Source organism: Hermetia illucens, chromosome 3 (genome assembly GCF_905115235.1).
Source record: "Hermetia illucens chromosome 3, iHerIll2.2.curated.20191125, whole genome shotgun sequence".
Taxonomy (NCBI): Eukaryota; Metazoa; Arthropoda; class Insecta; order Diptera; family Stratiomyidae; genus Hermetia; species Hermetia illucens.
This window is the reverse complement of record NC_051851.1, coordinates 41,897,606-41,913,158: the sequence shown is the minus strand read 5'-3', so window position 1 is coordinate 41,913,158 and position 15,553 is coordinate 41,897,606. Positions and strand designations below refer to the sequence as shown.

At 40.3% G+C, this 15,553-nt stretch overlaps 1 protein-coding gene across 2 annotated transcripts in view; it reads right to left on the bottom strand.

Moving 5' to 3' along the window:
* LOC119653214 overlaps positions 1 to 15,553 on the bottom strand; it is a 157,916-nt gene that overhangs the window by 15,857 nt on the left and 126,506 nt on the right. For both annotated transcript variants that reach the window (XR_005249657.1, XM_038057784.1), the window contains exon 7: positions 7,557 to 7,754. Coding sequence is in view for 1 of the 2 variants with exons in the window: in XM_038057784.1 (XP_037913712.1) it covers positions 7,557 to 7,754 (198 nt within the window). In the remaining variant the exon portion in view is untranslated. The remainder of the gene's footprint in view (positions 1 to 7,556; positions 7,755 to 15,553) is intronic.

Here is a 15,553-nt window from a genome sequence, read left to right as displayed (position 1 = left end):
GTCAATCGGGATCATTCCTGTGAAAGCAGAACTTACTCTTAGGGTGATTCTTCTGTAGATTGCACCCAGCTTGTGTGCATAAGATATCATGCGCTGCACTCCAAGCTTGAATTGCATGCAACATGATTGAATTCATTACCCTGACTGTAACCAATTTGGAAGTATATCGTGTCTCCCCTACATTTGACTAGAGCCATACTAGTGGTTGGCTTTTCTTTGCAGCTAAATTTTATGTGCTGCTCAAAGTTGCGGTTTGCATCGATCACCAACCCCAACCACTTGATGATCGGTTTAGAAATGATGATATGGTTTTCAGTTCTAATTCAAACATAATTTCTCTTGGTGGTGAGGACCGCTTCTGTCCTTTTCTCCGCAAGTGCTAGCCCAGCACTCTTGAAACAGGCTTTAACAGCACTAATTGCTTCGCATGAGAACATCTCAGTATCTTCAAGATGCTTTGCGACCACCACCATTGCTTGGGTGATGGGTTAAGCCGACGACAACCCACCAAAGTAGCCTCTTCTGGGACCGTCTCTTTGTCTATCTGTCACATCCACTTTTCTCAGAAACGGTTAAAATTAAAGACATGGAATTCGGTGGAAAAGTTGGAACTGTAAGCCCCACGATGGGCCCAAAACGTTTTTTCACCGAATATAGTCATGTGAGATTGAAAAGGGCTAATTACATCTCTTAAGCTCCTAGATACTTAAATTTTTCCGCAATATAGGTTTTAACATGACACATCATATTGGAAAGTTTAATTGAAATTCTACTATTGCTACCTTTGGTATTATGTATTATATTGAGTTAAAGTGGTCTTCTATGAGTCTCGATGTAGCACGTGATATTTTGTTCTTCCCTGCGTTCCACTCTTATACTTCTTGTTACTGCTCTCAAAACCCTTCTCGGAATCGATGAAGACATGTGGAGCATAAATTTGAATTCGCTATACTGTCCCATATGTGGTACAGTAGGTGTCAAAGTTAAAATCAGCCTGCTCTTTTCGACTATGTTTCAGAATGTTATTTGATGTGTTTCAAAATTATTTTAGCTATTATCTTCACGACAGCAGGCTTCTCGCAAGCACTCCGCAAACTCTTATACCCGCGACGGATACTCTTTCCAGAATCTTAAACTTACTGTTACCTGCACACTCATTCATGATGTTGTATATGGTACCGAAATCGTTGTTACTTGCGGCAGCTTCTGTTTCCCTCACAATCACGACGGACCAACGAAGTTCCTTTTGTCACAGCATACGATAGCTGTACTTCTTGTAATTTTTCAAGTTAACCAAGCTTCACTATGTCATACTTGCCCAGTTCGAAGCAATCAACAGAACTCACGGCCCTACGTTCGTCGACCCGCTCTCATGTTTCCGCTGTCACATTTCACGATTTCATCCACCATGGTATTTAAATCACCCATCACAGGAAAAATACTACTTTTAGGAAATCGCTTCTGAATCGCGAACAATTGCTAATAGGAAATATCTTTCTTCGGTGTGTTAACAAACTTCGTTGGTGAGTGATACTACATATTTGTGATGGTCCTTAACCTGAACCAAAATCTCGCAGTCAAAATATCGCCCGGAACCTACTTCCAGGATTTGAGAGCCACTTGCGGTAGTTGTCGGCAACAATCCAACACTGGATTCGCATCTGTTACAGCGAAAAGCACTGTGAAAGTCCACATCTCATTTTACTTTGCCCTACATACAACTACAACAGGATGCAAATGACATTAGTTGCAAAGGAATGGAGTGCAGAGGTTCGCCGGGGGTCAATTAGCTCAAGGACCCATTCTCAAAAAACAACCAACCGAAAAATTTCAAAGAAAATATCTTGGTCCGGGAAGATAGTATCGAAATACTCTCCCTTACGATATCTGCTCAAATAAAGTAAATAATAGTATATAATTATATTTTGAAAATAAACTGCGAATGCCCCTTAAGTTCACCCTACATGCAATGCAATAATATAAGTTTTAGACATTTTAAATGGTAAACCAATCCTAACAAATTTTTATCTTACACATTTTATGTTTCTCAAAGTAAAATGCCCATTCCGATCAATAGAGATGATTTACCATATTTTGCAGCGAATGTGAACACTATCATCTGCTTTCAAGGTCCAGATGGATACATTTGGAAAAACATTTTATAATCCACTTTGGAGGCATGGAGGACTCTCCTTTAAACTCCACCGAAACTCATGTAAATTCATTTGTACGTCTGATCCCATAATCCCTATATATCGACCGAAATTCGTTTGAAATAGGCAGCCGTTTTCGAGAAAAGTGCATATGACAGATAGACAAATGGTCGGACAGTAAACCCACTTTAATAATGTTATCTTTTATACAAAAACCTTAAAAAGTTTGTGATCAGAGATTCTATAAAAGTCCACTTGATAATATGTGGTGCAGCAGGTTTAACTAAATTCGAAATTTATTTCGAATGTTGTTAATTCGATTGACAGTTGCCACCACCGGGGTTCTTCGTGGCGGAGTAGGCCGTGATTGTTCAAGAAAAATAATTGAAAGTAAAAAGTTGATAATGACATTTTGGGATTTTCAAGAAAGAGTTGTAAATATTGATGTAAATAAAAATAAAATGTTTTTAATTAAAACTAAAAATACATTCAATGATAAATGGGATGGTGGAAATCTTCAATGGAACTTTCGTAGAGTATCTCATAATGATCGTGGTGGGTGACGAAAATAACAGAAAGAACTGGTTTTATAGATAATAGATTTATAGCTTCCAGTAGTGAAGAAAGAATAAATTCTGATGGCTGCTATGGAGGATATTGCGTTCATTTAAAATCTACATCAAATATAAAGTGTACATTAACCCAAAGCTACAATTATTGTCAAGAGGATCATATTCATAGAATAATTAGAACAGATTATAACATTGTTCCAAATCCATCAGCTTAAGAGCATCAGATGAAATATGAAAACAGTTCACCTGGAATCATGCAATCCAATTCACAAGATGTTAAGAAGGAAAATTTCTGAAATTTCAACAGTTCGTTCCAGTGTTTTAGGCATACTTTACTGTTGTAGTCATCAATCTTGTTTGTAGGGTGGAGGGGTGGTAAATGGCGAATCATGTACCGCAGAGAGATATTCAGTCATCAGGAAGAACCTAGCCATTAAGCTCTTGAAAGTCATCATGAGTGTAGGCGGAGATTTTTATACCATATGTACGTGGGATAAAAAATAATGAAACTGGAGGATTGCAATCAGATTTTATCTTATTTTTCCTTCACTTTATTGAAAGGAGCTTAACGACTGTAATTATTTGAAAAGACTTTGTTACCCGAACCATACAATTCGTAAACGACGGGATCGAGAAGAAATCTTCATTGATAGCATTTAGTTAAGTATAATAAGTATCTTGAATGTGTGTTAGCGACTTAAATATATCTTGTGTGTTATTTTTGATGATATTAATAGCGGGCCTCAAGCTGAAAATATAAGGATGAAACTCGATAGAATGCTCACCAAAATAAAATCTGTCCCATTCAATTTCCAAAAACAACTGGAGTTTGTATAAGTATCCTGACCTTCGGTAGTCTGACCGAATCATAAACAACTAAGTATCTTAAACGTTAATATAAATGATCAACTGAAATTCTGCCATTCTTGCTCTTTGCTCTGGGGATGACTGGGTCATTAGATAATTTGCCAAGAATTGACAAAAAACCTTATAATAGGACTCCCATTTGGTGCCATTCAAGCAATAGGTCACGTTGAAGGAGCTCGGAGACACCGGTCTTAACACCTCAAACAGATAGTCAATCGTCACTAATTTACCAAAATTTGAAATGTTCGCTTTATGGACTAAATCTGTAGAAAACAAAGTTTCTAATGTTTCACAACAGTTATCCTTGCCTATCGACGCATCAATGAATCTCGTTCCTATTTGTCACCCTCTATGGCTCTGAGTGTTGGAATGCCACTAAAGACAAACAATGCTGCCTTGCAGTTGTTGAGACAGGAATGCGTTATTGGATCAGTGGCACAGCTCGCTATTATCACGCCTACAATGAGGATACCGCGTCATGCCCACCCGGTGGAAATTTGTGTGAGCAATCTCTTCAATCTATGTCGATTGCACTGGTAATACTTCTTTGCTAAGATTATTAATCGATTGCTCGAATACTATTTAAATCTTGCCGAAAAGGGATGGCATAAAAAGAGTCATTGCTTACTATAAAATCTGTTCAGCCATCTGCAAATGCGATAAACTCGATCCTCGAATAAAGGAACATCGTTTGTCATCTAGTGTTTACGATGCTTTCGGAAAACGTCGATAAACTGAAATGCGGTTAAAATAACCTACGAGTTTATTAAGGAATGCCTCGAAAGTTTGATCGGCAGAGAGCAAGCTGGTTTCTGCTCAAAAACCTCTTGTACAGATAACATATGATAACAACCATTCGGATCATTGTAAAACAGTGGATGGAATGTGGAACCCCGTTCTTTATCAATTATGAGAACATGAACATGTCAACCGCTACTTCGAGGTAAAAATTAAGGAGCACCTAGTGACCGATATTATTTCTTTTTGTTATCGGTGACATCCTTCATTCTGCCTTGTCCACAGGACGTACAGTGGTTCAAAGGCCGCTGTAATCTTTCCTCAAAGACATCAACTACCCTGACGGAATCTACATGCTTTCATAACGCCTCTGGACTTGGAGGACTGGAAAACCGAATTCTCACTTTGACAGGTCAAGGGACGTCCGTTCCTACTCAAAGGTCCGAAACTTTTAATTACTTATGTCTGCGTCCTTTTATCGCGGGTGTACGAACATGTTGATCAGCGAGCGGAGGGATAAATCACAGAGGGCTCTAGAGCTACATAGCGCAGGAAGATTGCGAGCTTCTCAAGAGGAGGGTATAGATTGTAGCCAGGGCGCGTAAATGTGGTTGACCCACTACGCCCGACATTGCGGTTTATTGTAGTAAATAATTAAGGAGAAAGTAGGCTTTCATTAGACGTGTGAATGGATGCATCTATCTTCCTGAAGAATTGCAGTTGACTATAAATGGATTTTTAAAATCAAACATAGAACGAATGGTATAAACTAAGGCCGCTAATTAGGGGGTGGGTTTTGTATGTACCGAATATGATAATGAGGAAATTTATACTCCACTTGCAAGATACGAGATTTTAAGTCAGTTATTATATTACACAAATTAGCGCACAGTATTTTTTTCCTGTAATGGATTAAATGAGAAATATGACAGCTCCTGTTGGAATCCACAGCAACAGAGCTCAAAGCTGTCTTCACTCAAAAATCGACTTTGAAGAAACATCGCAAAAAGACTAACTTTCAAATCAATCCAAACTGCAATGGAAATGAATATGGTAACCTCTGGGCCAAAAGACGAACTCGAAGGTTCCGTATCGAAATGATGACGAAAACGGGGACTGATCGTAATACAGAAATTGATTTTTTCACCGGGTATAACAATCAACCAACCTCAATGATGTAAAAGTGCATGAAAAGGAGTTCTTTGGTGTATAAAAGGAACGCTCGACTTTTTTTTTAAAGAAAAGGTAACCAGGAATAATCAACTAGTCAAGCCGTCACAAATTTTGGTACCGAGCCAGATAGGAAATCGGCTTTAGAATTCTTTGTGCAAGTCTATACGAACACTTTTTTTTTGGTCAGCACAGGCAGACATCATTCGTTGTACACCCAACATAAATTGACGTCAGATAAACCTTCATAAGGGAACTGACGGAGGAAGGAATATCTAATTGACGTTTATTATTTACCTATCAAGGAGCACACCGCATTCTGACAAAGGAATTCCTCCTTCCTCGTAAGAAAATGGCATTTCGAGTCCTTTTTATTTTTAACAGACTATATCTGACCGTGCGATGGCCGAGTGGTAAAGCCAATTGCATACGGAATAAGATTATATCACTTATAAAGAGCCATAGATATATATGGGAGAGAGCAGTTAAAACAAGGGAGTTTTCACTAAACCCTGAAGAGATTCCTACCCTTCTTGTTTTCAATTACTGATTAAAAATGCAGTATTCGAAAAAATCTGCAAGTCTGACTAGACTCCTCATCATCATCATCAACGGCGCAACAACCGCTATCCCGTTTAGGCTTGCCTTAGTAAGCAAATCTAGACATCCAGGTTCTGCACCGAGGTCTACCAATTCGATATCCTTAAAATGTGTCTGGTCTACGCCATAGCTCCATCTCGTCTTCTTTTCCTACTATAAATATTGCGCTTGTAAATTTTTCGGGCTGGATCATCCTCATTCATTTGTATTAAGTGGCCACTCCACTGCAACCTATTGAGTCAGAATTTATCGACAGCCAAACGGTCATTGTATTGCTCATAGATTTCATTGTTATGAAAATTATGGAATTCCTATCCTCATGAAGGGGGCAAAAAATCCTTCACGGAATTCATTTCTAGAACGAGGTCAAGAGTTCGCAATTGCTCTTGCTTAGAAGACTGGCAAAATCATAGTCCTATACAGTAAGAGCTTTGACCCTATGGTGAGATCTGGCTGGCCTATGGTTAGACCTGGCCGCCAATCACCGTGCGCGGATTTCGTCATCGTAGCTGGTATGGGATGTGATTTTCGACCCTATATAGATAGGAAAAGTTATCGACAGTTCTTAAAGTTGTAGTCTCCCATGTTTATTATTTTAGTTTGACCAGTGCGATTCGATTTTGTCGGTTGGCTATTTTTTGGTGCTGACGTCACCACCATATATTTCTTCTTCCCGTCATTGATGTGCAACCCAAAATTTCGTGCCGCCGATTTAAATGAAGGTAGTTTGTACGTCTCGAATCATTCTTCCCATGAGTTTTGCGCGAGGGCCCCCACTTCGATATTTCTAAAAGCTGTCTGGCCTATGCCATCGTTGCATTTGCGGGATGGTCTGCCTTGTCTTCTTTTTCTACCACGGATATTACTGTTACAGATTTACTTGGGTGGATTATCTTCATTCGTCCTCCGTACCCCACCCAGTCGGATTTTATTCCCAACCAGGCGTTATTTGAGATTCACGAATTAATGAAAGTCAGAAATCCAAAATTTAACCGAGTGTCGTCCGCCCTATCGTCCCCTATGTTTCTGAGTGCTAACCGACAATGAAAGACAATGATTGGCGCATCACAGTAGTGGAGATGAAGATGTTGCTTTGGGCCAGTGACGTAATACGCCACAATCGTATCCAAAATGAGGACATCTGGGATCAATCTGCAGATGCACCGATTGTGGAAAAAGAGGGGCGTCTTCGATGATATAGACATGTAATTCGCGGTGATGAGTTTTGGTCCAAACATTGAACTCATTGGCAAATAACCAAAAGGTTGACCGGAACAACTATGGCTTGATATATGTGACAGACAACTGGGGTTAGGACGACTGTTTATCAGTATATATATATAAAATCTAGTGTAAGAGCAAGGAACCTTTATAAGTGAAAGACATCTTGAGTATTTCTTAAGTTATAAAAGAGGGACGATATTTTAAATGTATTGTTATATTATTTTTAACTTACCTCCACTCCACACACCGTTAGGAAGTGTTGCCCAACCCCAACCATGACCCCAAGGTAGGGCGCAAGCCAATGATCCTTTTGAGTCTATTTTTTTGCTAAGTATTGCAACGGCAGCATCGCTTTTAACTAGAGGATTTTGCACGAGGCAGTTTTGTGTTGAATGTGACTTTCTTGCTTTTACCTCTCCTGTTGTGGCAGCTGGAATTAAAATTTAATAAATTTATTACTTCAAGAGTTCATGGAATTTCTTAACATTCTATATTGTGACGGAAAAGTACATTCTCCATTAATAAATTAGTCCTTTCAGTAAGAATTAGGAAAAACGCAAAAATTGTCAAGGACTAAGGGGACGATTTAGTTGAAGTACTTGACTGCATATGCACATTGGTAGATTTTGAAGAGTTGGGCGGTCGGGAGATATCTTTTGAATATTACTTAAGAGAAAAAATAATCAATTCAAAGAAATGCATGTATGGGGAGCCCCTTAACCGCGATGTATAATAGAATCACGTTACTCACTGTAAGTATGTGGATTCAAAATCAAAAATTTGACTGACGGTTTCGTCCAGGGCAGAGGCAACTCATCAGACGCTGCCTCACCTCTGCCCTGGGAGCAGTGTGACCGAAATTTTTGATTTTTTCGATTCTTAATGCTTGGGGTGCTATGCTCCAAACTAGGGATCCATGGACTAAAAAACGAGGGAGTAAGTTGCTCCTCATTTAGTCCGTCCACCATCAAGTGGATGGGGACTTAGGATCCCGCAGATCCTAAACAACAACCTAGCTTTAGTCTAGCTTAGACTGCAACGACTGGCGTTTTAAGTCCAATATAACTTGCAGCCTTGTCGTGTTTTTGCGATGATAAAAAGGAGCGTCTTTCCACCTGTTGGCACTTTCGGTCACGCTGCTCCCAGGGTAGAGGTGAGCCAGCGTCTGATGAGTTGCCTCTGCCCTGGACGAAACCGTCAGTTAAATTTTTGATTTTTTCGATCATTAATCAAGCTTTCAAAATTTCTAGTTTTATCCCAAGTTTCTTCTCCGACTTTACTTCAATTCAGCCCTCCTTAACACTTTTCAACTCCCTTGAATATTGTTGTGTAGTCCGCTCCTTCTTCCCTCAACCGTGATTGTCGCGCTCTTGAAGCTGTACAACGCGAATCCAAACCGGATCCTCTTTTTCAAGAAGAACCTTCCCTAGGTAGACTATCCAGCACGGCTCTGCACTCTTAAACTCCTTTCCCTGCAGCAACGCAAAATATGGACTGCTCTGTCAACTTCTATATTTTATTCTGTATCGCCTTTCGGAGTAGGAGGTTTTTGGCCCTGTGTCCTTCCATACTTTTAAGCATAAATGAAGCCATTCACTTGCTCCTCCCTCTAAGGACAATATGTAATTAGAAATTTACTTTTCTGCATATTGTCTTTAATTAAATAAATCAATTAATTAAATAATAAAGATAGAGGAGGTGACAAAACGTAGAGTCAAAATGATGAAAGGAGTGATGCATCAAGAAGATAGCAAACAAAGCATAAGGACACGTTTTAAGAATTTCAGAAATCGTAGGAGGAGGCCATTCGAAAAGATACAGAACAGTAGGAGAAAATTTCGGCGCGATCATATTTAGGAAGACCTACAAAGCCTAAGGAGATTACTAAGCGACACGTGGAGAATTTGAAAAGGCGGAAACAAAGGTTAGTCCTTTCTTAGTAGATTACAAATTATTGTAGACTAACGATGCAAATAGTATTATGGCGAGTGGCAGGCAACTTAGTAACAGTAGCTTAAGGGGGAGGGGGTGCTTGCAACCGATTTTAAAGGTTCAGCATTCAATTAAAATATTGAATTTCCTCCGTATAATAAACTCTGAAAACATCAATTTGAAATTCGAATTGATTTGAAATATTTAAATGAAAATTTTCATCCGACACGGACACTTTGATGGCTAGAAGCCCTAGTTAAGAGCGGACTATTCAAAATGCAAGGTTTCTATCTAAGATTAAAGTTTAGAGATATCTCCCCCTTAATGACTGTTAAGTAATGGCTCACCAAGTTTTTGAAAGAAGAACGGATAAATGGAGACGGGACAGGCTAGACTTCAGTAATAGATAAAAGTAAAAAACAAGCAGGATGCGTGAGAGCTACGGCCAATGAGGAGCTAAATTTGGAGCAAGTATGTAAATGTAAAATTGGTGCAAATAATTTGGACCAAGAAGAGAAAGCAGGCCATAATTATGTTACGCAAGAAGGTACCACACAGTGATCATTTGGGCCCGGAAATTATGGCTGTAATAGAAGGGACGAGATTATGCAAACCATGTGATAAATAAAACAAGAGCCTGTATCGTTGCCAGAAAGAGTCTGCACGTTTCTTATATCCACACCAGAGTTTCAGCGACTTAACCGTGGTCAAACTGAACAGACGGGAGCGGCTTACATGGTTTACGATCGATCAGCTCCACCAAAAGAATTACAACATTTGACGTCGACCGCGACAGCAAAAATCACAATTCGGTACACAATTGTATATTTTTCGGCCTAAATCTCGCTTCGAACCTTCCTTTTCATAGCCCTCAGGAGGGTCAACTGGAGGAAGTTTGATCAATTTATGAAGAACAAACTATCCGGTGCGGGAATTGGTAGCTTTGTCACGGCAGACAATCTGAAGTTAAACACCAGGGCTCTAGAAAGGGCATTCGAACGCTCTTTCGAGGTTTCGTGCATTGCAAAATACAACAAAAAACATTACCACAGTAGAGGAATGAAGATTTGTTCGATTTCTGCAAGTTGATCAGGGAGGTTTTCAACATCCACTGCAGGCGCAAATCCCGACATACATGTCATAAGGCTGTCTGGAAGCGGTCTTGGCCGGACTATTGTCAAAACATTGAAGGTACAACGAGTCTTTAAAACTCAGTAGGAATCTTGCCAAGTAACAAAGTAGCCCATGCTTTCTTAAAAATTCGAAAGGCTACTGAACGGAGTTTTCGATTAGGCCCTGAGCTGCTGATCCCTACGCACTTCCCGGCCAGCGAATAGGCCTGTGAGTAAGACCCTTGCTTGGAGGATATAAAGTCGTGTGAGATTATCAAATTGGTAACTACCGACGATAAAATCAGCTGGGTATAAACAGCTTCTCTGCATATAAATCATTAATCCCTGATGACATACTGTAAGTCATGCTCCAAAAGCAGCAGGGAAGTGTTGTGCGGTGGCTTGTGGAGATTTACCTGAAGACGCATACGCATGGTTTCGATACCGAAAGTGAGCTGGCTATATGGCTGTTGGCTTTTCCCTTGAACCTGTTGAGCCTGGAGTGCGTCCTAGACATTCGATTAAGGATGCCTTTCTCCAAAGCTCAGCATGCTTATCTTAAAGGAGAGTCCACAGAACCCGCTTGTCACGGTTTAATTTGTACAGTTTAGTGGTCGTTACACTAAAATCAATATATCCTAGAGGCTTTCCTAAATAGAGGTATTCAACAACGTAACTACCAAAGTCATCATGGATGCTCTAACCAGAATAAGATTGAAGGGTTGTCTTACACATTGAATACTTTCCATGAAAATAATCAATTTAATTCAATCTGATCTGGAAGATAGTCACTTGAGCAGAGCTGTGAGTAAAGGGACGTCTCAGAATGGAACCATTTCTTTTGCTCTATTTGATTGTGGCGAATAAAATTCTAGGCATATTGGAAAGAAGTGATGTGAACTGGAGGCGTGTGCCGACAATAATGCTCACTCTGTTATGTCATTGTGGGCGCATTGGAAAAATGTGCATGGTCGCTGTAAGATACCCAGTCGGCATAAATTCAACCAAGACAGACCTGATGATATTTATCACCAACACAATCTTACCCAAATCCCTTCTACTTCCTCGAAATGAACAAAAGTTGGTGGTAAAGTATTTTTGTGAACCTAGAACATAAGTTAAATTTGAGGCTGGACATAGATCTGAGGACTAAGATGGCCTTTATAGTTGTCAAATGCCTGCAAGAAGTCCTTTGTAAGGAAGTCGAGTATTCGGCCGAGGATAGTTTTCTGGATCCCTCGCAGCTGTAGTTCGTCCCACAGCGTGTGAACCTGCTACTAGAGCTTAACCATTCTGCCCGGGAGATGTCCTTAATATACTTCTTTACCTTCTGAGCTTAAGAACGATTTAGCGTGTAGTGCAATCAGACAACGTGAGTTCGGATGCTGGAAATTGAAGCCCTATAACCGTAGAAACGTCTTAGATGAAGTAGGTCAGGCACTGTAAGCATTCCCAACGGAACGGAATTTTGCCCTGGATTGTCCAACCAGGGTAGAGTGGAGAATCGACGTTGTGTTTAAAGATGATGACACAATAATAGTCTGTCGAGTCAGGTAGTGGATTCCTTTAACACATGCAGTGTAGGGGGGTGGAGAGCTTGTACGATCTCCCGAGATCCGATAATGTTTTCCAATGGCGATACTCGAAGCCCGTGGATGGCTGGGTGTGATCCGAGCCCCAATCGTACTGTAGCCATTCTGGCAATATCCTCAAGGGTGGTGGGGCTGCGCAGGGACGCACTGAATAGTCTGGGCGGTACGCTCAACTCATCCTGCTCAGTGTTCCCGACCATAGAAACACAGAGGAGAATGAGCGGGCCAGTGGATTGGCCAGGCTCTGCTCTGCTCTTGGTGGTCCCTCGGTAGACACAGTTTGCGTTCCGCTGGTGACTGTGTAGAGTGGAAACTTCTCGCCGCTGATTTCAGATGGCAGAGATTCATTACCTGCGCTAAGTTAATCAGGATTTCTTTCACTCCCCCTATAAAAGACCCGGTGCAACTGGCAGATTCGGCATTCCTTCCAATTCACATTGCCGAAGCAGTGGAGAGGAGGGAGAAATCCTCAGGTACATCCTTTGCGATTACTCAGCTCTACTTGAGCCAGGCTTCGGACATTAAGTAAACTCTATTTGCAAGGTAGGGAAGCTATTAATTTCCGTGAAAATCTGTTCTGATCTTCTAATCTGAGCCGGCTGGACTTTCTCCCTTCGTTTTTTGTCCAGCAGCCATAGTCTTAGGAATTTGAGCCAGCAAAGCGGCGCACTACAGCGCTAACCAACATTAGAGGGTTTAGAGAAAGTGGTCTGCTGGGCAACCCGTGACAACACATAATTTACTTATTAATGTACTATGACGGAAGCAATACTGAAAAATGTAACCATTTGATTTAAAACTAAATGAGTTAGCAGAGGAAATAAGAATCCTTGTTTGTTCTTTAGTTCATATTTTCAGAAGTGAAAATAACGTTTTCACTGAGTCTCCTGTACTCCTCCAACATCATGATTGAAACATTGGACAAATTCGGCTTGGGAGAAAGTATAATAAGCCTGAATATGCTGGTAGCTCACAGTCAGCTACTATTTCAAGGGTTTTCAGGAAAACCGTTTAATGGAAGAACAAAGAAAAAAGAATCGTTTGAGAAATAAAAGATCAACGGTTATGAGTTCAAGGGAATCATGTCGAAAGGAAAAATGAGCCAAAAAAGCAATATTTAATGAAGTTGCTTTTCAGCTACCCTTCATTTCAGCTATTCGCTAATCAAAATCCAACGTGTAAGCTTATTTACGTAAGATACTATCAACGTAAATTACGTACTTCTAATAATCAGGCTCACAAATTTAATACTCATTAAACATTTACTATTCTAGTCTATCGGTCTACAAGTGTAAGGACACGTTATCCAATTCACACATGACACTATCGATACATCTCATCTTCGGCAAATGTGTTAATCCACCGATTGGAGATTCTCAAATAAATTAAAGGTAATCTGAATTCATTGGAATTGCGTCTCTGCGAGAATACATTGATGTCACGGCAATGATAAAATCAATTAATCAACACCGCACATCTAATGGGCACTTCGTCAAGAACGCAGACGGTTGTCTCAATTATTTATAGGGAGACCTTTTGACCTTTATCAATCTGTTAGGAAAGATGAATCTGATACGAAAAAGGTTCATTTGGAGTGGTTAGGAGAACTCGACGGCCTTCTATTGAGAAATATTATACTGCGTTGCAATAAGATCTTCTGGTTCTATTCACGATTAAAGACTTACTCGAAAAAATCAATATGGTTGTGGGTCCTCTGGAGGATACACTTTTGTTTTCCGGAAATCTAATGTAAAATAGTTGTCGCACTCCAATGACGTGTGTATATTGCTTTTATACCATAAATCCAGATTATGTTTCCTTTCAAATCTCATGTCAAATTATTTTAACAACGACCCCTCGTACCGCACGACGACCATCTATATGTCTATCACGAGTTGAGCAATGGCAGGACATTCTAACGTAATTGTGGTGTACTTCATATTAATGAGATCATGAACTGTGCTCTCCTCCCTCCTACTTTACATTCCCTTTGAAATTGGAGCTCCGTTCTAATTACATTTTCTTGAATATTAATTGTACACCGGCCCCGAAATAAAATGGAGATGGATGAATCTAGGGGCACACGGGTTGAAGGAAAACGGGTAGGTTATATATGTATGAAGAGTCCTTCTCGAAATGAATGCAAAGTGAAGAAGAGGCGACATTGGCCTCGTATACAAATACAAGGAGAGTAAAGGCTTCATTTTGCTCGTGCTTCCTCCGCGTGCTTCGCTCGGTGCTAGTGTGGGGTATGAACAACCTTCCAACGACAGGATTGTGCTCATTTCAATTAACAGAACGTTTCATCCGTTATCATCCCTGTTTTATGTTTTCCTGATTATTATCTGGTATCCTGTTTACTTGTCTCGGGGAAGTTTTCAAGCTTTTTTGTTGGCAGCTTGACAAGAATTAATGTTTTGTCTGATGAACTGATTTTGAATGGAAATTAAGTATAGAATTTAAATAATAAATGTGGAAGTTTAGATTTACCTCTTCTTTCACTGTCACTCGTTAATGGTGGACTGATGAATTAGCATAGCTTGCGATTGAATCACGGACGGGATGGTGGAGATTGTTCTTTGTTGGAATTAAAACAGTGTAAAAACCAATTTTCCTCTATCGTGGAGTCGAAAACAATACAATGTATTATACGTTCCGGTTTTTGTTTGTGTTGGTGTTGTAAAATTTCAAATTCTGCTTGAATGAAGTGTAAGACGAGGTCATGGTTATTTTAAGGTTCGCTGGAATCGAAACACTCCTATTTCTTTGGCAGAGTCGTTATGATCTTCAGGGTTGAATTTATGTAATTTTCAAGGCATAAGTGACAAAAAAAACATTACATGAACCTGAATTCAATTGACAGGGTCACATCGCCTCTAGGTTTCGTATTGAATCTCAACACCAGAGAAGCGAGTTAGGCAACGTGAAAAGAGAATACAGATTTGGACTGTCATATTATGAACCTGGCACCAGCGAACACAGAACTCCCAGGTAACCCAGACGAAGAATGTTCCTAGACAAGTAGAGAAATCGAGATCGCCGTGAACATATTAAGCTCCCACCCTTCCGGCGTCAAAAGCGAAGATTTTGGTTCACTCAACCGGAAGTAATTTTCTCCATCCTTCCTTGTTACACTTCAGTATGCTCCTCGTTGTAAAACTCCGCCATATTATTTACATAGCATATTGGCCCTAAGAGTATCCTGTAACATCCCCCAATCCTTTTCTTGGGGAGAAAGTTCTCATAGTAAAGGTTAAATTTTCGAACCCATACTTGGAGGGGCTCTGAAGTTCATAAAGGGGAACAAGATGAAACTCATGGCGGTCACCCCCTTCAAAAAGTTATGGCCCCTCTAAGTGGAGAGGCAACGGAGTTCGGAGTTTCAACACTACCCCGTGAAGGGCTCATTCCATTCTCATTTTAATCCCTACTACTTTCATGTCAAAAGTAGTTTCAATCCCCACATGAAGTCCTTGGGGGGGTTTATTATCACTCTTCTCGACTGCGTGAGGATACTCCCCTGTAGACTGGAATCAGCTCGGTGCGCAGAACCGCAACGAAACTTTTCCACCAGCCAACTACCGCTCTGCGTA